This window comes from Numenius arquata, chromosome 21, assembly GCF_964106895.1.
Source record: "Numenius arquata chromosome 21, bNumArq3.hap1.1, whole genome shotgun sequence".
Lineage (NCBI taxonomy): Eukaryota > Metazoa > Chordata > Aves > Charadriiformes > Scolopacidae > Numenius > Numenius arquata.
Genome location: NC_133596.1, coordinates 4132922 through 4154721, shown reverse-complemented (window position 1 = coordinate 4154721; position 21800 = coordinate 4132922). Strand labels below are relative to the sequence as shown.

The 21800-nt window shown below is 51.7% G+C and overlaps 2 protein-coding genes across 3 annotated transcripts; one reads left to right on the top strand and one right to left on the bottom strand.

The window, feature by feature from the left end:
- The first annotated feature begins 148 nt into the window (after positions 1–148).
- On the top strand, positions 149–10336 carry NUDC (nuclear distribution C, dynein complex regulator). 2 transcript variants are annotated; one of them, XM_074162178.1, is made up of 10 exons: positions 201–296; positions 1554–1631; positions 3912–4112; positions 4529–4531; positions 4588–4671; positions 4989–5102; positions 5548–5742; positions 6372–6455; positions 7590–7708; positions 9400–10336. In XM_074162178.1, the coding sequence occupies exons 1-10, from the start codon at positions 201–203 to the stop codon at positions 9449–9451; spliced, it is 1026 nt and encodes a 341-aa protein (XP_074018279.1). In that variant the 3' UTR covers positions 9452–10336. The 2 variants fall into 2 exon arrangements, with proteins under 2 accessions (XP_074018280.1, XP_074018279.1); XM_074162179.1 differs by lacking the exon at positions 4529–4531 and having other exon boundaries at positions 149–296.
- Positions 10337–15710: 5374 nt separating this feature from the next.
- Positions 15711–20951, bottom strand: KDF1 (keratinocyte differentiation factor 1). The gene is made up of 3 exons (XM_074162170.1): positions 19838–20951; positions 18826–18900; positions 15711–18139 (listed from the first exon to the last, which is right to left on the bottom strand). Exons 1-3 carry the CDS (start codon positions 20931–20933, stop codon positions 18057–18059), a joined length of 1254 nt encoding a protein of 417 aa, XP_074018271.1. The 5' UTR covers positions 20934–20951; the 3' UTR covers positions 15711–18056.
- Between the last annotated feature and the right edge of the window lie 849 nt (positions 20952–21800).

The window sequence follows — 21800 nt, the reverse complement described above, 5'->3', positions numbered from 1 at the left end:
GACCCAGCGCCTCGCGTCCCGCCTCCTCCCGACGGATTGACCGCGGCTGTGACCAATCGCAACGCCCATCCGCGCCGCTCTCTTCGCGGATTGGCCAGTAAATGGCAGCCGGCGCGTGCTTCCGTTTGCGCCGCTTCCGCTTCCGGGCGCCGGCGTGAGGGGCTGAGGAGGTCGGTGCGGCGGCAGTGGCGGCGGGCAGGATGGGGCTGAGCGCGGAGGAGGTGGCGGAGCAGGAGGACCGTTTCGATGGCATGTTCCTCGCCATGGCCCAGCAGCACCAGGGCGGCGTGCGCGAGGTAGCGCCGCTGGGCCCAGACCCGGGAGCGGAATGGGGCGGCGGAAGCTTTCCCGTATTCCCGGGGCGGGGGGGGGTGGATGTGTGGGTGGAGAACGACGGGGAGGAGCGAACGGTGGTGGTGGCGACTCGGCCTCCCCCCATCCCGGCCCTCCCCGGGAGGTGCATATGCAGCACGGAAGCACGTGTCCTCTGTGCCCCCCCCCGCCCCGCAGCGGTGATAACGGGGAGCGCGGAGGACGCGCTAGTTAATTAGTGTGAAGCTAATAAGGAGCTGTGGCCTTGCACCCCAACTCCTGCTGCCCCCGGGCCCCCAGCGCTCGGTCATAGCAAAGCAAAACACCACAGGGGGGGACCGAGTCCCCCAGCCCCGGTTTCCCAGCACAGCCACCCGGTAGCCGCCCCCTGAGACACTCGACCGTGGAGTGTGCTTGAACGTGAACGTGGCTCCCCTCCTTCTCCTGGCTGGGGTCTCTGAGGGTCTGGGTGGGCTGGAGGGTGTGGGAATGTCCCACGCGCTAAAGGTTTGGGGAAATAGTGCTAATAACAGCTCCTCGTGCTGTGCTGAAACCTCTGAAATACTGACAGGACAGAATTCCTGGGGAAAAAAACAAAACAAAACAAAAAAAAACCCCAAAAAACCAAACAACAAAAAACCACACTGCAAAAGATAAGCCAAGTCCATCGAGAGTATGGGTTTCCATTGGGGGATGCCAGTTCACAACTTCTACTTCATCAGTGATCTCTATCAGGAAATAAATTTTAGTCTTTTGTAAAAAGAGAGGCTGTGGAGGTGGGGAGGGTGAGTTTGCACGCTGTGATGCACTCACTGGTTTAGGTGTGCTAAGAAGCAAAATACGGTATACGTGTATATCTACGTACTCGCATGTAGACATAGGCACCCAAATTCCTGCCTCAGATGGATCTAAAGAACATCCTGGGGTGTTGGAGTAGGTGATTGCCCAAGGTGACCTGATAATAAAATGCTTGCCCTTTCTTCACGTAAACCACACAAACACCCCTTCTGAAAACTGGGAATCCAGGAGCTGGATCCCCACCAAAGCCACTGGATATTTTCTGTGGGAAACAGTCACAGGGCTGATTTCAGCAGGATCCTGGCACAGACACGCATTGAGAGTACAAAGAATAAAGGCTGCTCAGGAGACACGAGGTGGCTTGGAGTGATCTGGTCTCATTACTCTTTTTTTTTTTTCCTCTCTTCCCCTTCTCCCACCCCCCTCCCCGTTTCCTCTACCAGCTTGTGAACACGTTCTTCAGTTTCCTGAGGCGTAAGACAGATTTCTTCACCGGTGGAGAAGACGGAGTAGCAGAGAAGGTAAAAAACCAAAATCCTTAAGCTTTTATGGCTTCTAACTTTCGTGCCACCCATGTCTGTGCCACGCTTAAGACTTCCCCGTTGAACAACTCGAAGCATTACAGTGCACTCGAGGACGGGCAACTCGTGATGCTGATGAAATGCATCTAATAACGCGCTGCCCCTGAGGCGGGGCACACACGATTGCTTGTTCGAGTGGTACCGACGGTGCGGGTGGGTTTTTTTTTTTTTTTTGCCACGCTCTGGCCAAAGGCTTGTTTGGAAAGCAAATCTGGCAGACGCAGTGACTTAACGGTGACAGACACCGCAGTGGTGATAACCCCAGGTTACCTTGTTTGTTCATCTCAGAAAAAGCCCAAAGTCCACAGCTCTGCGCATGCGGCTGCACCTTTGTCTCGAGGCTGGGGTACCTGTACGGAGCGAGCCTGGGGATTCGGGTGGCCTCACGGGCAGCCTGAGCATCTCCATTCCAGCAGGTATTCCTCACCCAGCTTTAGAGCTGAAAAACTAAATCGTATCACTGTCAGGAAATAAGAACCAGAGCATTCAAACAACTGACAAACAACTGACTAGACTTCCTGAAGATTTCTTGCTTCTACTTACCAGTTTAGGAGCTGCTCCCCTTCCTGGATACTGGAACTCCACCAGCAAAGCAGGCAATGCTGCTGCTGTGTAATATATGTTGGGGCAGATGTTAATTGCTAACACAGTGTGTAATGTACTCTGTCTAGTTTAAAGTGGTAAAACTAAGGCAGGGAAGGGATTGGAAAGTGGATGGTTTCAACATAAGAAAGATGAAGCCTGCTGCTGTTTTTCTCAGACTAGAGAGACAGACTAGAGAGTAAATCTCCCCAAATTCCTGGGGACCGTGCGCTCCCAGTGAGTGAAACCCTGAGTAGCGTTTCAGAGGTGAGCACTGGCTGGTGCTTTTGGAGGTTCTGGCTACTGTCCTTGGCAATTCCACAGCAAATCCCTGTCTGTGCCTGTAAAAGAACAGTGTTCGTGTCCTTGGGTGGTATCTGTTAAAATGCTTTATGTTCTTCTGAAAAGGTGCTCAATGCAGAGTCTCTCGATACCATAGTAACCACAACAAAAATTGAAGCAGCTGCTTCCTCAGTCCTGCTCATCCTTTGGCATTAAAGAGAAAGAAGAGAGGGTGGGAAAGCCGTTGTCTTTTATGAGGTGGCATTTGAGAAGCCCTTGTGGTGTGGAGTGAGGGGGGTGTGGTGGTACAGCGAGAGAAGGGTGGTGTGTGCACACTGACAAGCTCAGGCAGTGTAAATAGCTCACGGTGGATCGTCGTGCAGTGAGGAAGAGAGGCTGGGAGACGCACGTCTTGAATTCTGTATCCTTGGAGACACTCACGTTGTGTAAATAAATCTTGCTTTCCACTTTAAAACAAAGCAGAAATACTTGGTGGTTGGTTACAAGACTAGGAGGCGTGGAGGCTTTGAGTTGCTCTGGAAAGGTGCTGATTCCCCCCCAGAAGTTTCTGGGATATACAGAAACCAGTCTGAGAACTCTTTCTGCTCTCGATTCCTTTTCTCAGGTTCTGTCTATGTTGTTTTCTGGAGCAGACTTCGGTTCTCATACGTGCTGCTTTGCACAGCCCTGCTGGCCTTATCGACCACGGGGCAATTGCTCTGGCTTCCTGCCTGTGTACTCAGCTCTCCCTCTGAGCAGCATGGCCCTTTGCATCACAGACCTTGAGATTTTGCTTTTCGTATTCACAACAACATGAGAATTTGGAGGGAGGTCTGAAGCAAAAACATTTATGTAGGAACTTGCTCCTAAGTGTAAAACGCCAAGCTTTTCAGATGTTTCTCCTCTAAATCATGATGCTGAATCTCCCATCTGGTGCCCAGGGAAAAGCCCAGTTGTGGGAAAGGTCAGAATTAGGTAAAAAAAACTTGGATCCAGTGTCTCCATTCTTCCAGCTGTCCTCGATGTACGGAGCAGCTGTCAAATGGCTGGGTTAGGCATCTGCTCCTCCTGCTGGAAATACACAAAAGCCGAAAGAAACGGAGAATTTTGATTTCTCTGTTGTCTCCATGGAAATACACTCCCTGTGGAAGGAAGAACTACATTTAAATATTTTGAGTTTTCCCTCACTCTAGATTTTCAGTCAAAAGACTAGAGTGAAAACAAAGGGAGAAGTCACAAAATCTGTACAACTAACAAATGTTCTCGTGCTCCTCAGTAGGCAGTGAGTTAGCTTCATTTGGGTTTGAAAAAGTGGTGATTTTTAAAAACCCTTTGATATGTGTTCCTGTCTTTCAGCTGATCACAGATACCTTCAACCATCACAACAAACTCGCTCAGAAGGAACGGAAAGAGAAAAAGGCTCGTCAAGAGGCAGAGAGGCGTGAAAAGGCAGAGAGAGCTGCAAAACTGGCTAAAGAAAAGCAAGAAGCAAACGAGCCAAGGATTAAGGAACTTACGGATGAGGAAGCAGAAAGGCTGCAGCTGGAAATAGATCAGGTGAGAGCGGTGCCTGGCACCTGCAGGTACCATCTGGGTTGTCTCCTCCGCTGGTCTGCGTGTAGCTCAGGGGGCAGAGAGGGGTTAAAATGCAAGGCTTGTTCTTTCGAGGTGCTGGGACCACCAGACTGGTGTGCTTTGAAATTAAATCAGCCTAGGCCAAACCATTGCGTTTTCATGTGGATTCTCCCATAACTCACTGCGCCTTTCTGCCTCCAGGAAGCTCTCTGATTGTAGCACCACCCTCTGCTGCGGTCCTCAAGGTGTGAGGACCAAGGGATTCTTCCCCTTGGCAGCACCGCTTTCCCTCAACGCTCTTCTAAGGGCTGAAAATTCCCCATTGGTCTTGGGTGTAGCTCTGAGTCCTGCTCTTTAGTTTCAGCTGAAGAGGCTGAGGCCACCTAGCGTCAGATCAGCAAGTTACATGAAGTGCCAGCACTTGTCTGAGCGTGCTCCTTCTTCTCTTTTTAAACAGAAAAAAGAGGCACAAGGACAGGTTAACAACGTCCCAGTGAAACCCTCGGAGGATGAAGGCGAATCTTCAGATTCTAACAAGCAGGTACAGCTCGTCTGAGGACTTTATTTTAGTCGGAGAGAAATTCTAAGTTTCTGCACAACCATGAGAACTGTAAATGTGAGGGAATACGTTGACAATGCACACTTAATTCCCAAAGATTTCAATGGGGTGGGTTTTTTTGTGTCTTTTGTTTTCCTATTTTTTGTAATCATGTTTAAACACCTATTCATTCACCTAAATGTATGTCAATGTCAAATATGTGCAACTGACTTGAAATTCTCATAAAACCCAGGAACTGTTGTTACAAGTGATATATGGAAACTTGAAAAGCTTCTTTACGCTTTAAATTGGTTGCTTAGGGAACAGATGACGAAGAGGAAGATGAGAAGGATAAAGGAAAACTTAAACCCAACTCTGGCAATGGAGCTGACCTCCCAAATTATAGATGGACGCAGACTCTTTCAGAACTGGATGTAAGTATTGCTTTATTACCAGGATCGGAGGAATCTGAGCTGGGGAATAAGCGCAGGTGCTGATAAGAACGGGGGAGCCGATGCCCTGTATCTCAGTTGCCTGTGGAAGGTTATTAGTTGTACTTAACGGCAGCATTTCAATACCTGGGGAGAACTTGGTAACTAAATAAAATGCCCCAAAGCTGTAGTTAACTTTGCCAAACCTTGGTCTTGTTTAAACAAGGCATTAAAATCTGCTTCTCCTTTTATGATACCTTTGAGGTATTGGCCATCTTGGTGCCAAGTTTATTCTTGTATCCTTTCACCTCACGCTCACTCAGTCCCCCAAGGAAAATAGTGCGTGTTCGGTCTTACTCTGGTGAAACCAAGACAAAAATAGCAGCACAAGAGGGTAAGGAGAGGCTTCACTGCTCAGCTCCTCAAATCTGATCTCTCTCTGGTCCAGCTGGCCATCCCTTTCAAGGTGAACTTCAGGTTGAAGGGGAAGGACATGGTGGTGGATATCCAGAGACGGCACCTCAAAGTTGGCCTGAAGGGCCATTCCCCTGTCATTGACGGAGAGCTTTTCAACGAAGTGAAGGTGGAGGAGAGCTCCTGGCTGATTGAAGATGGTAAAACGGTCACCGTGCACCTGGAGAAGGTAAAGCAGAATGAATTGGGGAAGATTCAGGCTCGTCTGCCTCTTCCCTGGTGAAACAAGAGTCTGAAAAAGCCTGTAAAAGCCCTGGGCTTTGTCAGCTGAAGCAGAAGAACCATGCTGTGCTCATCCTTGGTCAGTGACGCTGTAGGAAGCAGGGTATTGCAAATCCCCCAGTTTCCAGCCTAACTTCATGCTAATCCAGGATCCAGTTGTTTGCTCAGCAGTTCAGGAAAAGCTGGAAGGAAATCAGTCATTTTAAAGTTGTTCCTTACTGGAACAATGCCATGCTTTGGCATGTGTTAGGGACGTGAAAATCCGGGGACAGACCTTTTTGCTTATCTTGTCCCTTATTATGTCCCTTCTGGCCCTCTCTAGGTGATTAGTTTGTAATCCTGTTCGTGTCATGCCAAATGTGACATCAGATTTCCCAGCTGTGGAAATTCAAGCCACCTAAAGTGGTTTGAAATTAATGTAGTGTCCTTTATCCATGTTCAGATTTCACTGACATTTAGAAAACCATCAAATAAAGTTTGATTCCAGCAGCTCTTTTTCCTCTAACTGAGATTTTAAATTTCCTAGAACAAGGCCAGGAAAAAATAAAATATCTTTTTGCTTCTTCCTTCACTCAGATCAACAAGATGGAATGGTGGAATAAACTAGTCTCCACAGACCCAGAAATCAACACCAAGAAAATCTGTCCAGAAAACTCAAAGGTAAGAACCTCAAAGTAAACCTCATGAGGTTCAACAAGAGCAAGTGCAGAGTTATGCACCTGGGCCGGAACAATCCTCGCTATCAATACAGACCGGGGGATGAGGTGTTAGAAAGCAGCCCTGAGGAAAGGGACTTGGGGGTGCTGATGGAGGAGAAGCTGGACATGAACAGGCAACGTGCACTGGCAGCCCAGAAAGCCAATCGCATCCTGGGCTGCATCAAGAGATGTGTTGCCAGCAGATCCAGAGAGGTGATTCTGCCACTTTGCTCTGCTCTGGTGAGACCTCACCTGGAGCACTGTGTGCAGGTCTGGAGCCCTCAATATAAGAAGGACATGGACCTGATAGAGAGGGTCCAGAGGAGGGCCACCAAAATGATCAGGGGGCTGGAGCACCTCTCCTATGAGGACAGGCTGAGGGAGCTGGGGTTGTTCAGCCTGGAGAAGAGGAGGCTCTGGGGAGACCTAATAGTGGCCTCCCAGTACCTGAGGGGGGGCTACAGGAAGGCTGGGGAGGGTCTGTTTCCAAAGGCCTGCAGTGACAGGACAAGGGGTAATGGCTTTAAACTGGAAAAAAGCAGATTTAGATTAGACATTAGGAATAAGTTCTTTACCATGAGGGTGGTGGAACACTGGAACAGGTTGCCCATGGAGGTGGTTGAGGCCCCTTCCCTTGAGACATTCAAGGTGAAGCTCGACGAGGCCCTGGGCAACCTGGTCTAGTTGGGGGTGTCCCCGCTGACTGCGGGGGGGACGGACTAGATGACCTTTGAAGGCCCCTTCAAAGGTCAAATGATTCTATGATTCTAACTCCCCTGGTTTTACTGAATGGAGCCTTCTCCTAAATGTGCTCACACTTGGCTCACGTTCAACTTCTACGTCTTGTTTTTTTACCAGTTTAAAACCAATACTGGGAGTGCTGCTGCATGTGATGCTCTCATCTAACATAAGTGCCCCCCCCCCCCAATTTTAAATGAATGAAGCTGAGTCTATAGATTAGTGTCTGTAGAATTATTTCCGCAGCCTGTGTGCCCGGCATTAGTGTAACCTCAACGTATCCGTGTTCTCTCCAAGCAGGGGGTGTGTATGGGTTGAGACAAATTATCCCGATTTTGATAGAAATCCTTGCTTTTAGTTGTCAGACCTGGACAGCGAGACTCGCAGCATGGTGGAGAAAATGATGTATGATCAACGACAGAAATCCATGGGCCTCCCCACATCTGACGAACAGAAGAAGCAAGACATTTTGAAAAAGTGCGTAAACCTCATTAATTTGTGGGTATTCGCTTTCCCGAGCCCCTCGCTTCCAATTGGCCACAAATAACGTGAGCAGAAAACAGGTCAGCCTTCGGTCCTGCTTGTGGTCACCTCTGCAGTTACGTAGTCATCGAATTGTTGGCCAGCCACCAGCCTCTGTAAAAGCCCGTGGGGTTAGAAAGCATAACGGGAAATCCTGGCAATAGCCTACCTCTGGAATTGTCTTAATCTGCTGATTCCAAGTCCAGAAAGCATGTTTGGGACTGGAGGTACCGTCTCAACTGAACTTTAACACGGTCTTGATTGTTTTCTAATCTCCCTCTACTCGGTAGCCCAGATAATCGCCCCCTCCCTGTGCACCTGCCACCAGACAGCTGTCTCCAAGCCAATAGCGCTTTTTATGCCTTTATTGCCCTGTTTGGCATCAACGCACCTTGGCAGGAAAATTACCCGGGGAGCTCCCAAGGCCGTTTGGGAAGGTGCGGAGGCAATTCTGGGTCACCCAGCTTCTTCAGCGAGCGCAAACCCACATCTTATGTCGGGATTGGAAGCAGGATTAAGCGTAACAGGCCTGGCTCCTTTTCTTCCTTGGCTTATCTGTAGTGGCAGAAGCTTCACTGATGGTTGTGCCAGGTACAGAGTAGGGTGCAACCGGTTTAGAGCAGAGACCGGACTTCCTTAGTGTCCGTCTGTTGAGTTAGTCGAGCGGGAGGTAGCCCTTTCCTCCTGGGAAGTCCACATACAGGGTACCTCGTTGGCAAGGTCACTCGTTCGGTGTTCTGGAAGTTTGGCTGGTAAAGCAGGGATAGGAAGTTTAGACTTTGTTCAGGGCAAAGTAGACTGGGTGACACCCAGGTGGGACCTCATCTCTGTCCCGTGAAGCCCTCCTGGCTGCTAAACAAGGACACGATTCTCGCAGCGCATATTCCCTTGGAAATGGAAAGTGGGAAGACGGTTGTGGCGTTTCAAGGGAAGCCACAAGATGAGAGCACTGAGGAAGACAAGAGGCCTGCCCTCACGTGCGCTTTGTGCCTGAATCCCCTCCGCGGTTTTGTGTCCCTTGGTGAACTGTGGGGCAGAGGAGGAAGCCAGGAGTTTCTGCGTGCGCTAATCACTCGTAGCCACAGCGTATTCTTCTCAGAACTCTCTGATGTGGCAACCTAAGTCCAAATAGATCTACTGGGATTGCTGTACGTTTGAAATCAGGTTGCACCTCGCCTGAAACTAGACTTCTCTGGTCACGTCCTTCAGGAGTTTTCACTGTCACAGCACTGGAGATATTCCCTACGTCCCCGGTAATGCCTAAGATCACAAGTTTGAGCTTAAATCGTAATCTGCCCTCACGATCTCGCCTCTGCCCCACAATCAGGTCTCAGCTGCTACGTGTCCGTCCGAGAGGTAGCAGTTAAAAGGTGTGTGTTTGATAATTAATGACTCTCATGTGTCTGGACTTGCTGACCTCGATGGCTTGGCAGGATTGCTGGTACCACTGACCCGAGGAAAAGTGTTTGTAGTGTGGGGAGTGTGTCCCGAGGAGCTCAGAAAAACAGTCCCTGCTGTGGAGGGCGTGGGGAGGAAGCAAACTCGATAGTGCAGGAAGTAGGGATGCTTTACCCCTGCCCCAAACAGAGCTGTTCTGTGGCTCCTGCTGACTCACACCCACGCTCTTGTCTTTGTTTTTCTTGCAGGTTCATGGAACAGCATCCAGAAATGGACTTTTCAAAGGCTAAATTCAACTGAGTCTTCCCCTTCTCCCCCCACTCTTTCAGTCAGCCGGTCGAATGGGGCAGGATACGTGTTGCCGTACGTAGGGATCCCTTACCTTGGGCAAGGAATCACTTCCAGCTCCCCCTGCCCGAACCCGCAGTGGAGGCAGCTCCATGAAGTCGTCCTCACTTGTCCTGTGCTGAGCAGAATGCAAGGCCACAGAATCATCCCGCAGCAGCTCCAGTCGGAGCCATCTGCCACCCTTCCCAGGCGGCAGTTAGGAGAGAAGGAGATGGTGGGGGTTAGAGCAAAAAGGGCGCTAGGGCTACGAGAGCCAGGCTTGAGAGGTTTTGGGATGTACCCTTAACGTATCACTTAATCTCCTGGCCCTTCAGAGCTGCTAACGCACTCTTAGCCGTTTCAGTTTGGCAGCAGGTGCTCCGGAGCTTTTACTCCCTTCCCCTCGGCTTTCCTGTGAAAACAAGGGCCAGTTTATTTTGTAAAGTAATTCTCCTTCTGCCTCCTTGGGAAAGAAAAACACCAGTCTTAAGAAAACCCAGCTATTGCAGTAGAGACAGACCGGGCTCCTCCTTCCTGCTGCTTCTGTTCTTGCCAGAAGTGGAACGGACTGAGCCCTGGAGGGCTCCCATCGCAGCTGGAGAGGTTGCCTCACTGTCCTACGGCAAGGGAAGGCTTGGGAGTTGTGTGTCTGTGGTCGTGGGCAAGGGAGAGGACGTAGGGGGGGGTGTTGGGGGTGCTGTTCTTGCCGGGAGTGCGTCTCCTGCCCCTTTTCCAAAAGCCTCTCTCTCCCTGCTGACTACTGACAGGCGTCGCCGCCTTCTCTGCTGAGCTCCTGCTGACGAGTGGCGTTACTCTGCATGTTCCTACCTTTGTTAAAATTGCAGTGCGACATAAAGGAAAAAAAAAAAAAAAAACCCCAACCAAAAAAAAAGTGGCATTATTTCCAGGGGGAGCGTGTGATTTCTCCCGCAGAAGGGATCCAGGCTGGAATGGGGCAGTACCAGGGAATGAGGGTGCTGGGGAGGGGGAGGGTGGTTTGCCTGGCAGGGCTGGGGGTGATGCTCTCTGCGGCCGCCTGTAAACGCCTCACGGGGTCCCTGCTCCCGACTGATGTTCTCTCTCTGGATAAGGGGAGGCCGTCGGAGCCGTGTGTCTCGCTGACAGACTCCGTGCGCAGCTTAAACACCCGGGAATGACCGAGGCTCGTTGCTCCAGGCTCCGCTCTCCACGTAGCAGCGCGTGACTGCACGGAGGAAGCCACCCTTGCCCCAGGTCTGCTTTATGACGAGCTAATGAGTGAAGTGTCACGAAAGCCCGGGCTCCTGTCTCTCCTAAACGGGCTACCCCAGGTCCCTGCTCCTGTGCTTCTTGCCTCTGCTGCCCCAAAATGTTGCCGCCTCCTTCCAGAGGGAGTGGACACAAATGGCTGAAAAACCTTGGGCAAAGTCCAGCCTGGCATTGCACCTGGCGTGTTTTTATATTATTACATTTTTATTATTTTTTTTTTTTTTTAGTAGTAGGGCTTTGTTTGCATTTAGTCTCCCGGTTTTATAGGTTCTTGGGGATCAAAAACCAGCACCCACCCAGTTGAGCAGTGACCCTGTGGCCCAGGCTGGGGCAGCTGCCTCTCCTCTGGATCCTCCTGCTTGTTCCTGGTACAGCTCATCCCGCCGGCGTTTGCCTCTCTGTGCTTTGGCCCTGACAAACCAACAGGGAGTCCTGGTATTGTTAAAAAAAAAGCCAAATTCCGCTGGCTTCAGTGGCGCTCAGCCCCAGCTGTGAGCGTACCCGCCAGTGCCTGTGCTGAACCGGGGTGAGTTAGGAGGGCCGAGCTGCACTTGTGAGTGTGTGACGAGTTTCACCCCGTTCTCAGCTATGTCCGAGCTCTGATGTTGCTCCCTGGGGTTGCCGGCGATGGAAGGAGATGGCCGGGCTCTGCAGTGGGATCCACAGCTGGCCACCAGCCCCTCCTAAGGGACAAACAGGCAGGCACTGGGGCAGCAAACAGGGACCAGCCCAAACCCTTCCTGCAGCTTCGTTATTTCCCCGTTACCACCTCAGCTACCGGTAACCGACACCAGAAACCCTGAATCCGACCCGATCCGCTCACTGGCAGCTGGATCTGGGTGGCCGTTACACAGCGTTGTGCTGCCTGTTCTAAGTGCAGAGCTTCCACAGCGTCACCAAAACTGAAATATCGGTGGCTGTCCCTGTCCTCGGCCCCTGCAGGAGCCAGGGCAGCCACGGGGGGTAAGCGGGACTCTCAAACACCCGCGGTTTCCAGGCTGAGCTCTGGTTGGTGTCCCTTGCAGGAGGCAGGTTGGGCAGCAGCTGAGAGAAGACAGAGTTAAGACAGAGAAAAGGCAGCGGCAGGAACCCCAGAGGAAGCTGAGGGAGATTTTTTTTTTGGGGGGGGGGGAGTGGGGGGGTGAAGGAGTGTCATTTTGCCTTTCACGCAGGTAAAGGGAAAAGGCAAAGTCCTGGGAGAGCGGGGCCGTAACTGCGGCTCTGAACCCTCCGGCAGGTGAATGCCCGGGGCTGTGTTTGTGAACGGCAGTTGATCCCAGCGCTACCCCTGGACTTCAACCCTTCCGGCCAGCGGAACAGAAGGTGTTTCTCCTGACGGCCTTGTCCTCTGCAAACACCCAGCTGCCACCGACTTTCCCCAGGCCAAGGTGAATCAGAAGCACCCTTTCGCTTCCAAAAATCCAGTTTCCCCTGGAATAAAGCACACCAGTGCAGGGCAGCTCTGGTCTGAGCGGCTGCAAAAGTAACTTAAAGAGATGTAAATCCCCACCTCAGCCTGAGACCATGGACTGTGGCCTCGTCCTTGTGACCACGGCAAGGAAACGCTGGGCACCACGAGGGACATCGGGAACCGAACCCCACCAGTACATCCTTGTGAACCCCAGCAGATGTTTCTCCTACCAGGGAGGGCCGTGCTGGAGGGTGGCAGGCAATGACGGTCCCTTTGCCGTTCCACGCCTGTGTGGAGTCACCCGGAGAAGGCGTTTTGGTGCTGCCACCCGCCGGAGCCGCGGCCACCAGCACAGCCCGGAGCTCCTCCACCCGCCCTGCCGCAGCTCCCTCGCTGCTGGGCCCCTTCTCACGTCCTTTAAAAGAAAACCTTGAAGGCAGACGGGCTCTGCAGGAGCTTTCCAGATGGTCAAAGTTCCCTCCAGTCTTTTATTTTATTCTTTTTCTTCTAAAAGCACCTCCTGGCTTAGCTTTTATTAAGGAATATTGCAGCTCAGACCATTTGGGAAGCAACCCAGGCTGCAGGACTGCTTCGGAAAGAGCAAGGAAAGAGCAAAAGCCCAAAGAGGGAAACGGAGACACTGGGTATTTAACGTTACCGCTTGCTTTGAGGAAAGAGAAGCCACAGCTCCTCTGTCACTGAAGTCCAGGCTGGAAAGAATTAGGGTCAATCCATTCGCTATCAATACAGACCGGGGGATGAGGTGTTAGAAAGCAGCCCTGAGGAAAGGGACTTGGGGGTGCTGATGGAGGAGAAGCTGGACATGAGCAGGCAGTGTGCACTTGCAGCCCAGAAGGCCAATCACATCCTGGGCTGCATCAAGAGATGTGTTGCCAGCAGATCCAGAGAGGTGATTCTGCCACTTTGCTCTGGTGAGACCTCACCTGGAGCACTGTGTGCAGGTCTGGAGCCCTCAATATAAGAAGGACATGGACCTGATGGAGCGGGTCCAGAGGAGGGCCACCAAAATGATCAGGGGGTTGGAGCACCTCTGCTACGAGGACAGGCTGAGGGAGCTGGGGTTGTTCAGCCTGGAGAAGAGGAGGCTCTGGGGAGACCTCATAGCGGCCTCCCAGTACCTGAGGGGGGGCTACAGGAAGGCTGGGGAGGGTCTGTTTCCAAAGGCCGGCAGTGACAGGACGAGGGGCAATGGCTTTAAACTGGAAAAAAGCAGATTTAGATTAGACATTAGGAATAAGTTCTTTGCCATGAGGGTGGTGGAACACTGGAACAGGTTGCCCAGGGAGGTGGTTGAGGCCCCTTCCCTTGAGACATTCAAGGTGAAGCTCAACGAGGCCCTGGGCAACCTGGTCTAGTTGGGGGTGTCCCTGCTGACTGCGGGGGGGGTCGGACTAGATGACCTTTGAAGGCCCCTTCCAGCCCAGATGATTCTATGATTCACTTTCTAACTCCTAACCCACACTGGAATAAATCGTTTAGCTCTTTAACGCTCAAAGCCTCACGCATCCGTTCCCAGCAGAGTTCCTGCTCTTCCTTAACCCAAGGAACCAGGGGCAGTGGGTGGCTTGGGCTGTGCGGTACCTACCATCCTACTGAAGTCACCACGCTAAAGAACAGCACTTCTGTGACAGGGCGAGGACCCACGGCCAGCGTGAGCCTCCGGAGAGTCTCCTGGCCAAACCAAGCCCAATAAAAATCAAACAACGTCTTCAAGAAAAGAAAGGTGCTGAGTCAGGCTCCCAAAAGGAAGTACCTGCACGAAAAGAGCATGTTTACAGACGTGCGGCCGGGTAAAGGGCTCTCGTGTTTCTCAGATCTCCGCTCGGACAACCAAGTCTTTCTGCCAGATCACTCAGCAGAGCACTCAACACTCGTGCTGAGAGCGAAAAACCACTACAGCAACAGCCAAGACAGTTTCCTGGACAGCAAACCTTCAGCAGGCAAAAAAAACCAACAAAACCCTGTGGATTCGTTCCCCGTGTGGCCACGAGGAAGGAAACCCATCACCCGGGGGGCAAACTCAAAAGCAAGAGAGTTGCTGACCACAGGGCTGACAGCAGAGACTGCGGGATCACGGGTTTAAATGTCAAGTTTTCAAATATTTCCAGGAATCGCGATGATCTTGTGGCAGGAGTTTTGGAGCAACCAGATTTTTAGGAAACAGGGGACGAGCTCCCGGGCTGGGCACCCAGCAAGCAGCGATCGGCCCCCCAAACCTCCAGAAACAGCCTTTTCCCGGGGATTCAACGTGCCCGAGAGAAACAGGAGCCCTTTGGCTCGTTACAGCCACTCGGTCACTCTGCTGCTCGAGGGAAGACTAACCTCTTCCAGGAAAAGCACTGGAGGAATTCAGAGAGGAAGGGAGGGTAGGCAGAGGGCAGAGAAACACGGCCCAGACTTGCAGGGGGAACTAGCAGGGTGGCTGAGGAGGAGGTGGGGACAACGGAGACAGCAGTGACACAGCCACGTCCCCGCATGGGCTGCTGGAGGTTGGCCAACAAGCTGCTGCCGGAGCCTTGGCTCCATTTCCCTGGAGCCCCAATGAGCTGGTTCGAGGGCTCCAGGCACAAAACCATCTCCGGAGACCCTTCCCAGCCGAGAGAAGGCAGCATTTACCTGTTCAGGGCTTTAAAAATCCTTCCAGGAAAACACATCTCTGGCACAACCGCTGGGGACTCTGTCTCCTGCCCAAGGGTGGGCGGCCACGTTGTGAACTCGGTCCCCGTTTAACAAAATCAAGCCAGAACAGGCAGGAAACCACGTACAGAAGGGCTCAAGTTTGGGCTCAGTCTTCTGCCTTTCCGCACGGACTAGAAAAGAATCACAAGTCCTTAAGAGACCGAATTTAAGGGGAAAAAAAAAACAAAACCAAAACACACCAAGGGATTAGTGCCAATCCTTCACACCATCCACCCTGTGCACCGGGGATGCTCCTGAGCACCAGGGGGGGGGGAAAAAGCCCACCCAGGACCACCTCCCTGCCCAGGGAGGGCGAGGGGAGGGCAGGGGCAGGGAATGGAGCTCTGCGGGTCATCGCCTGAGTTTTTGTCGTGAAATTAGAAAGCGCAAAACTGGTCCTTCGAGTCACAGGGGCAGAGACTGAGCCAATCTCCCTCCCCCAGCGCACCTTGCCCCGCCATTAGGGACAGGAGCAATTCTTGCATTTTTCTAGCAACGGTTGCCTAAACACAGGGAACGAGGTGGAAATTCTCCCCCCCCCCCCGCCCCCAGGCTCACATTTTCCAGAGCTCAGTCCCAGCATCACCCTTCGGGGAAGGTCCAGGTTTCCCTCCCCGCAAACAGGTGCTTCCCCAGGGGCTCTTTTATTCGCATCCAGCTTCCCCACGTCCCACGCACCAGCCTGGAATCCAGCCCCCCCTGAACAGCCCCCCTGAGCAGGGACAAGCGCTGCCAAATGGACGAAAACATCTTTATCCGTGTTCTGCTGGGACAGCAGGGATCAGCAACCCCCTGCGCAAACCCCCCTCCGCTGAGGGATGCTCTCCCTGAAACGGATGCAAGCAGGAACGTAAAAGACACAGCACAGGTAAAGAGCAACATGTTTGGCTTTATAAAAAAAGACCGAATCAGACATTTAAGGCCAAGGAGTGCAAAAGAATCCCGTAAGACACCACAGGTGCACCAGCTTCAGGGACCGTCGAGTTGACAGTCTTCCTCTTAGTGAGTTTTTTGGTTTGTTTTTTTTTTTTTTTGGGGGGGGTGGGGTGGTGGTTTTGCAAGCTTAATCCATACACATTCATTCTTCGTACACAGACTAAACATAAAAAATGTCCTATTGCATCTGTAATAGCCATCGGCAGCTCTTTCGCCCCTCGTCTCCAAAAGCTCCAGCGCCCAGACCACAGAGCGCCGTGTCAGCGTGCCCCATGCTGACGCCTCAGTGCACAGGTTTAAGTAAACTTGTCCAAATATACGTCTGTACAAATCCATTCGGAAGCAGGAAGCCAGACGGGCCCATCGGTACGGGTGGAATTCGGGAAGGAGAGGAACCAAACGCAGCTCCTCCGGGAGTCCCGGCCTGGCCTTACTTCAAGTCTCTTCCTTGCATAAATGGGATTTTTCACCAACCGACAGCTTAAAAAACAAAGCAAGGAGGGGAAGGCAAATCCGAGTCTCGGTCTCTCCCCTTTATTTGCAAAATTGCTCTCCATCAGTGTCTCAAGGTGTGGTCTCGGTAATGTCCGTGATTTATGAAAGCACGCTCTGAAACGCAAGCAGTTTACAAAAACAGGCTCTAACAGGGACTTCAACTGTACATTTCAAAGGGCTTTGGCTGGTTTAAGTAAGCCTGACTGCTCACGGGAGGAATTCAATCCTTTCCCCCCCTACCCAACCTTTTGAAGAGTAATCACAGGCTATGAAATAAAGACACATCTCAGTCCAATTAAGGCACATCTCAGTCCAATTAAGGCACATCTCAGTCCAATTAAGGCACATCTCAGTCCAATTAAGGCACAAAAACACTGTCCACACCAAAGCACGGGGCCTATTTTGGTTTCCCTCTCTCCCCCCAAAAAACGGTGGGTGTGTTTATTCTATGGCTAGTAAATTCAACTAAGCCTTTTCTATTCACGTCCAAGGGCACCTGAATGTATAAGCCAGGTCCCATGGCTTCACGTGTTTACTTTCTGATAAACAACCAAGTGGCAACACCAGTAAGATACAGCTTCCTCCCGCTCCAACGCTGCAGCCCTCAAGGTCGCCTGGCACCGTGCCCTCGGGGCAGCGATTCCACATCTCCTACCTCTGACCGGCTGTTAGAGAGGAGCAAAGGGAAGGAGAAGGCGCCCAGGAGGAAGGCAGGACCAAGGAGTTCCTCCCAGACCCCTTGGAGACACTTTCCTTTCAAAAGCAAGGCACTTGTGACTATTCTGCTAGAAAATCCCTCGAAACTGCTCAATGCTTAATCACTAAAACCTAAAAACGAACCGGCTGTTTCCTTCACCTGCCATAACCCCAGTTCAGGGCTCGCCCCAGCAGTCAGCGTGACGGGGAGACGCAGAGGGCTTGGCAGATGGGGGAGGAAGAGCTCCCTGGCACGCAAGTCACAGGTCATCGCGTGCAACCGGGAACGTCTCTGCCCGCAGCTCGTATCAGCCTGGCAGTGACCGCGATGCTGATCCCCACGGTCTGTTCGGGTGACGAGTGGCACATCTGTCCAGACATCCCACTCCTCTGCAATTAGCGCTATCTCGGGAGACAAGCCAAGTGGCCAAAGATTAAATGAAGCACTTTACCTCAACCTTCTCCTTACACAGCAGCAGGAGGGGACACCACTAAGGGACAGATCTGGCTACTGCAAACCCCATGGAGAGAGGACTTATCTTTTTGGGGATCAACCCAGCCACTTTAAATGGAGATTTGGGTCCCCAGAGAGCAGGTGCTCGGCCTTCACCTCAGCATCGGCACAAACCCAGGGACACCATTCGGTTACTCCCGACCCCAGTTAACTTATGGAATGCCAGAAAGCAAGAGCTGTACAACAGATCCTCAAAAGAGGGAAAGGGCTTGGGCCACTGAGGTTGTTGAAGCTACACGTGAACTATGGAAATCACAGAGGCACAAGGTATGTGTGACTTCCTTGTCCATCTTCTCCTCCCTGGTCACACACTCCACCTCCCAAATTCATCAGCTCCACAGTTCACTTCCTTGATGTTCTATATTGTCCAAAAAAAAAAAACCAAAAAAACACCACAATAAAAATTAAAAATCCAGTGAAATTCAGACAGCAGGAGAAATTTGGCTTCAACAAGGGATCAGGGCAGACTGGGTGGGTGGGTGGGGAATAAAATGGCATAGCATGCTCCATATTGCGAGAGGAGAAATCTGATTGCAGCAAAGCCTCGGAACGCCTGCCTGCTGCTCGGGTCCTTTTCCTTAACAATACACCTGAAGCAGAGGTGCCCCAGATGAGTCAGTCTCTGTGTCTTGGAAAGAAGAATCTCTGCTTGTTGGAGAGCCTTGGAGAGGAAAGAGAAGAGATGGTGACATTAGACAAGGTGAACCAGAGCAGCCGAGCGCCTGGCAGTTAGGCAAGGAGCTGCCACAAAAGGCTTTGTGTATCATGAGGGAGGAGAAAGCCACACAAAGCCCACAGGCAGGGAACAACCCTGCCCGGATTGTAACCATCTCCTAGGACAGATCTGTTATTAAGCAGGAGAAAAACTGCCTTTTAGCCCTGGGCTGCTCTTTGGAGCGGAGCATGAGGATCGGAGCTCAGGGGACAGCCCATCACTCCGTTCCCCTGCTTCCCTTTTTGCACAGTTCCTTTTGTTCCCAGTATAACCCAGCTGTGACCTCAGCTGGTCACACCCCAAATCCAGCCCCAAACTTTGCGGGGACACCCAGAGACTGAAAACTCTCAGGCCAAGTCCAGAGAACACTCCAAACTTGGGTTTCATTCTTTTTTTCAGGAGGAGCCACCAACCCAGGCAGGTTTCTGAGCTCGCAGTCACTCCCGAAGCTCGAGAGAACTATACCGCTGAGGACAACCAGAGAGGCAGGTGTCAGCTCAGCCTTTGTAAATGGTGAAAAATGTAATGTAATGTATGTAAAAATTACATGCAAATGTAATAGAGGAAGTTCAGGGCATTCCCCTCACTCCTGTGATGCTGCTGCAGCTCAGACCCCTGGCCAGGTACGTTACCTGCACTGCTGTGCCGCCTCATATTCCTGGCTATCACATCTGCTGGCGTTTCTTCCGATATTTGCACGGCCAGATCTGGAAGGAAAAGCAAGAGGGCCTGAGAGGGGAAAGGACGGGCCAGCTGAGACTCAAGAGTAAAGATCCCTGTCAGGGAAACACACAGGGCTCTCCTTCAGAAGGCACCACCCTCGGGTAATAGGAGAGGTAGAGTCTGATTCTTCAGATCGCTTCCACCATTGTCTGGGTAATCTGAGCTTTATTAGTCTCTAAATACCAGGAAGCAACAGCAGCCTTACTGTTAAACTGGAAAGCACAAGAGCCACCCGGTTTCCTCCATGACTTCTGGATGTCCCCTTGCCCTCTATACTCAGCTTTTCAAGGTCTTTCTACAACAAACTCTCTCAGAACCTGTTCTGGAGGTCAGTCACTTTGGGCTGCTCCAGAGAAGGAGGAAAGCATCCCTGAAACAGCCAGGAGGCAATTCCACCCCGGCACCAGCCCTTCCCTCCTCTTTGCAGGGACATTTACTGGCTCACTCCACTGCATAGAGGAAGTCTCGGCTCCCAGGAGCCACTCTGTCACGGTCTGAGGGTGGCATTAGCAAAGAGCACTGGTAGGACACAGGGGAGAGAGCCAGCTTAGTAACTGGACATCCTCTGGCACAAGCCAGCTCATCTGGTCATACCAGTTAAGTTTGACTCACGGTCTTTCTGCCTAGCTTAGAGGTGCAGAGGAAAACCAGAATCATTGCAGTGGCAGCAGAATAATCCCTTATATTGCTCAGCAGCCAGTGAAAGATACTATCAAGAAAGCCACAACGCAGTGACTGGTGAGAAGCAGAGGTCTCCAAAAATATCTATACATTAGGACCTCCATTCATGCAACCCAGGAAAATAAGCCCAGCCTGAAGACAGACATCAGCTTTCAACCCTGCCCCTTTGCCATATCTCCACGGCTTTGATAAAATAACCCTCTGGTATTGAAGCCGTAACACCAAGGACCCTGCACGTACCGTCCTGGCTGATGACCATGGACTCCAGCATCGTTTCGTTCCCGCTGTCCGGTGCGTTGCCTCGGCTGGACTTCTCCTCGTGGCTCTGGCTGGCTGGGACAGAAATATGGGGCCGGACCCTGCTTTTCCGGGTGCTGATGCGTATGATGCCTCGGACCAGCCTGCATTCGGCATCCTGCTCATCCAGGTTGTAGTCCTGAGTTATGCTATTGATGAGGTCCGAGATCTTGTTGGTCTTCTCCAGGAAGACAGTGTCTGATGTGCATTTAGCCAGCTCGTCGATCTGGTGGACGCTGAAGAGCTCCGTCAGCTTCTTGAAGATCAGGACATCGATCTCCCTGCTGGACATGGAGCCGTTCAGCTCGTTGATGTCCAGGTCGGACTCGTGGAAGGAATAATACTCCTCCGAACTCCGGTGGCTGCTGGGGAGCGGCGGCTTTTCTATGCTGTTCCTGAAGGGTTTCTCCGGCAGCAGCTCTTTGCAGCACGAATCCGATTCCAGGTGGTGGCTGGGGCTCCTGTTTGGATAGACAGGAATGCCCTTCAGTTTCACATCTGGGTAACTGAAACTGCTGCCCATGCTGGACTTTTTGATCTGGTTCCCATTCTTCTCATTGGGAGAGATGTTGGCGGGGCTGTTTGGCAGTCGCCCGTTATAATCTCCGTTCTTTCCATCATCACTGGAGGTCTCAGTGGGCCCCGGGTAGCGGATACAGACACTACAGTCCTGAAAGCAGCCCCCACAGGTCACTATACAACAGAAAACAGCCTTGTATGTGTTCCAGGCCTGAGACAGAGAGGAACAGCAGAAGCTCTGGTTTGGGGGAGCCTCTGCTGTACCAGAAATAAAGGTAATTGTTTCTGCCTCTCTCCCGTTCGAGTCTTTGATGTCAGCTTTGCGACCTTTCCTGTCCCGCATCTGCTGGACTCTGGTGCGGCTCTGTTTGATTTCAGGCGTAGAGCCGCTGAACACCTCCAAACTGACATCCGTCTCCTTGGATGGTCTGGTCCGCAGGGGCACAGCCTCCTGGTAGGACTGGTTCAGCTGGCGGTGGCTGTTCAGGTCGTGGGGGAGTCCTGTTTTCCGGCCCAGCATGGCTCACCGCTCAGGCACCTGGAGAACAAGAAGGTCTCAAGTCAAGCATTCGTCATCAGTCTCACCTTAGCGAGTTGTTGATCAACAGAGAAGGACCTAACAGTCAAATTCAGCCAGTCTCAAATTCAATAATTCAATTATTTACAGGAATATTTAGCATTAGGGCTCACGCTGCTCTCACTTGTCACATAGAGAGGGAATCCAGCCTGCGCTTCAGGGTTCTCCGACTACTCTAGCTTTGCTGCTTCCTTTTGGCAGATGCTTGAATCGGAAGATAGATGCTTTAAAAAGAGGATTTTTAAGACCTCTAAATCCCTGTAACCTTCAGAAGAGGTTTCCTCAATGTAGCTGGAAGAAGAGTCAGGCTCCAGAGCCGCTGCTCCAGAGCAATAAATGAGCAGCTCAGCCGTAGGTGGAGCCAACTGACAGGTTCCAAAGGGAAAGTATCTTCTTTTAAACAAATTCCCCTTTGTCTTGCATTCCTTAAGATTAAGCTGGGCCCTGACAGCACTTATCCCTTTCAAAACACACCGTGCCCAGCAGGAGGTGACAGGCAATCAATCATTGTGCAAGCTGCCAATTCAGACTCCAGATTATTGGGTGCTATTTAAATGTAGAGGATTTAGCAATGACAGCGTTACCAACACTGATGGTTTTCGCTCGTCATGCTAAGGCTGTGTTATGGTAAAGACTTTCCTACGGAAAACCCATGTCTTCATCTGGATTAAAGAAAAGATCCTGTCGACGAGTAGGTCTCAAATCACGCCTCATGGGAGCAAAACCTTTACAAAGCGCCACTGCAGAAATCCTACTCTCTGCTCAACTGTTCTTCTCGTTGCCGCCATACTAACACAACAGCCCTGGGTC

Bases quoted from the DNA above. Each gene is read 5' to 3' on its own strand.
- NUDC (XM_074162178.1), top strand. From the start codon at position 201: ATGGGGCTGAGCGCGGAGGAGGTGGCGGAGCAGGAGGACCGTTTCGAT. The intron at 1,632-3,911 runs GTAAAAAACCAA...CCTGTCTTTCAG, and splicing joins AAGACGGAGTAGCAGAGAAG to CTGATCACAGATACCTTCAA. The intron at 7,709-9,399 runs GTGCGTAAACCT...TTTTTCTTGCAG, and splicing joins AAGCAAGACATTTTGAAAAA to GTTCATGGAACAGCATCCAG.
- KDF1 (XM_074162170.1), bottom strand. From the start codon at position 20,933: ATGCTGGGCCGGAAAACAGGACTCCCCCACGACCTGAACAGCCACCGC. The intron at 18,901-19,837 runs GTACGTGCAGGG...TTTTCCTTCCAG, and splicing joins CATGGTCATCAGCCAGGACG to ATCTGGCCGTGCAAATATCG. The intron at 18,140-18,825 runs GTAACGTACCTG...TTCCTCTCCAAG, and splicing joins GAGGCGGCACAGCAGTGCAG to GCTCTCCAACAAGCAGAGAT.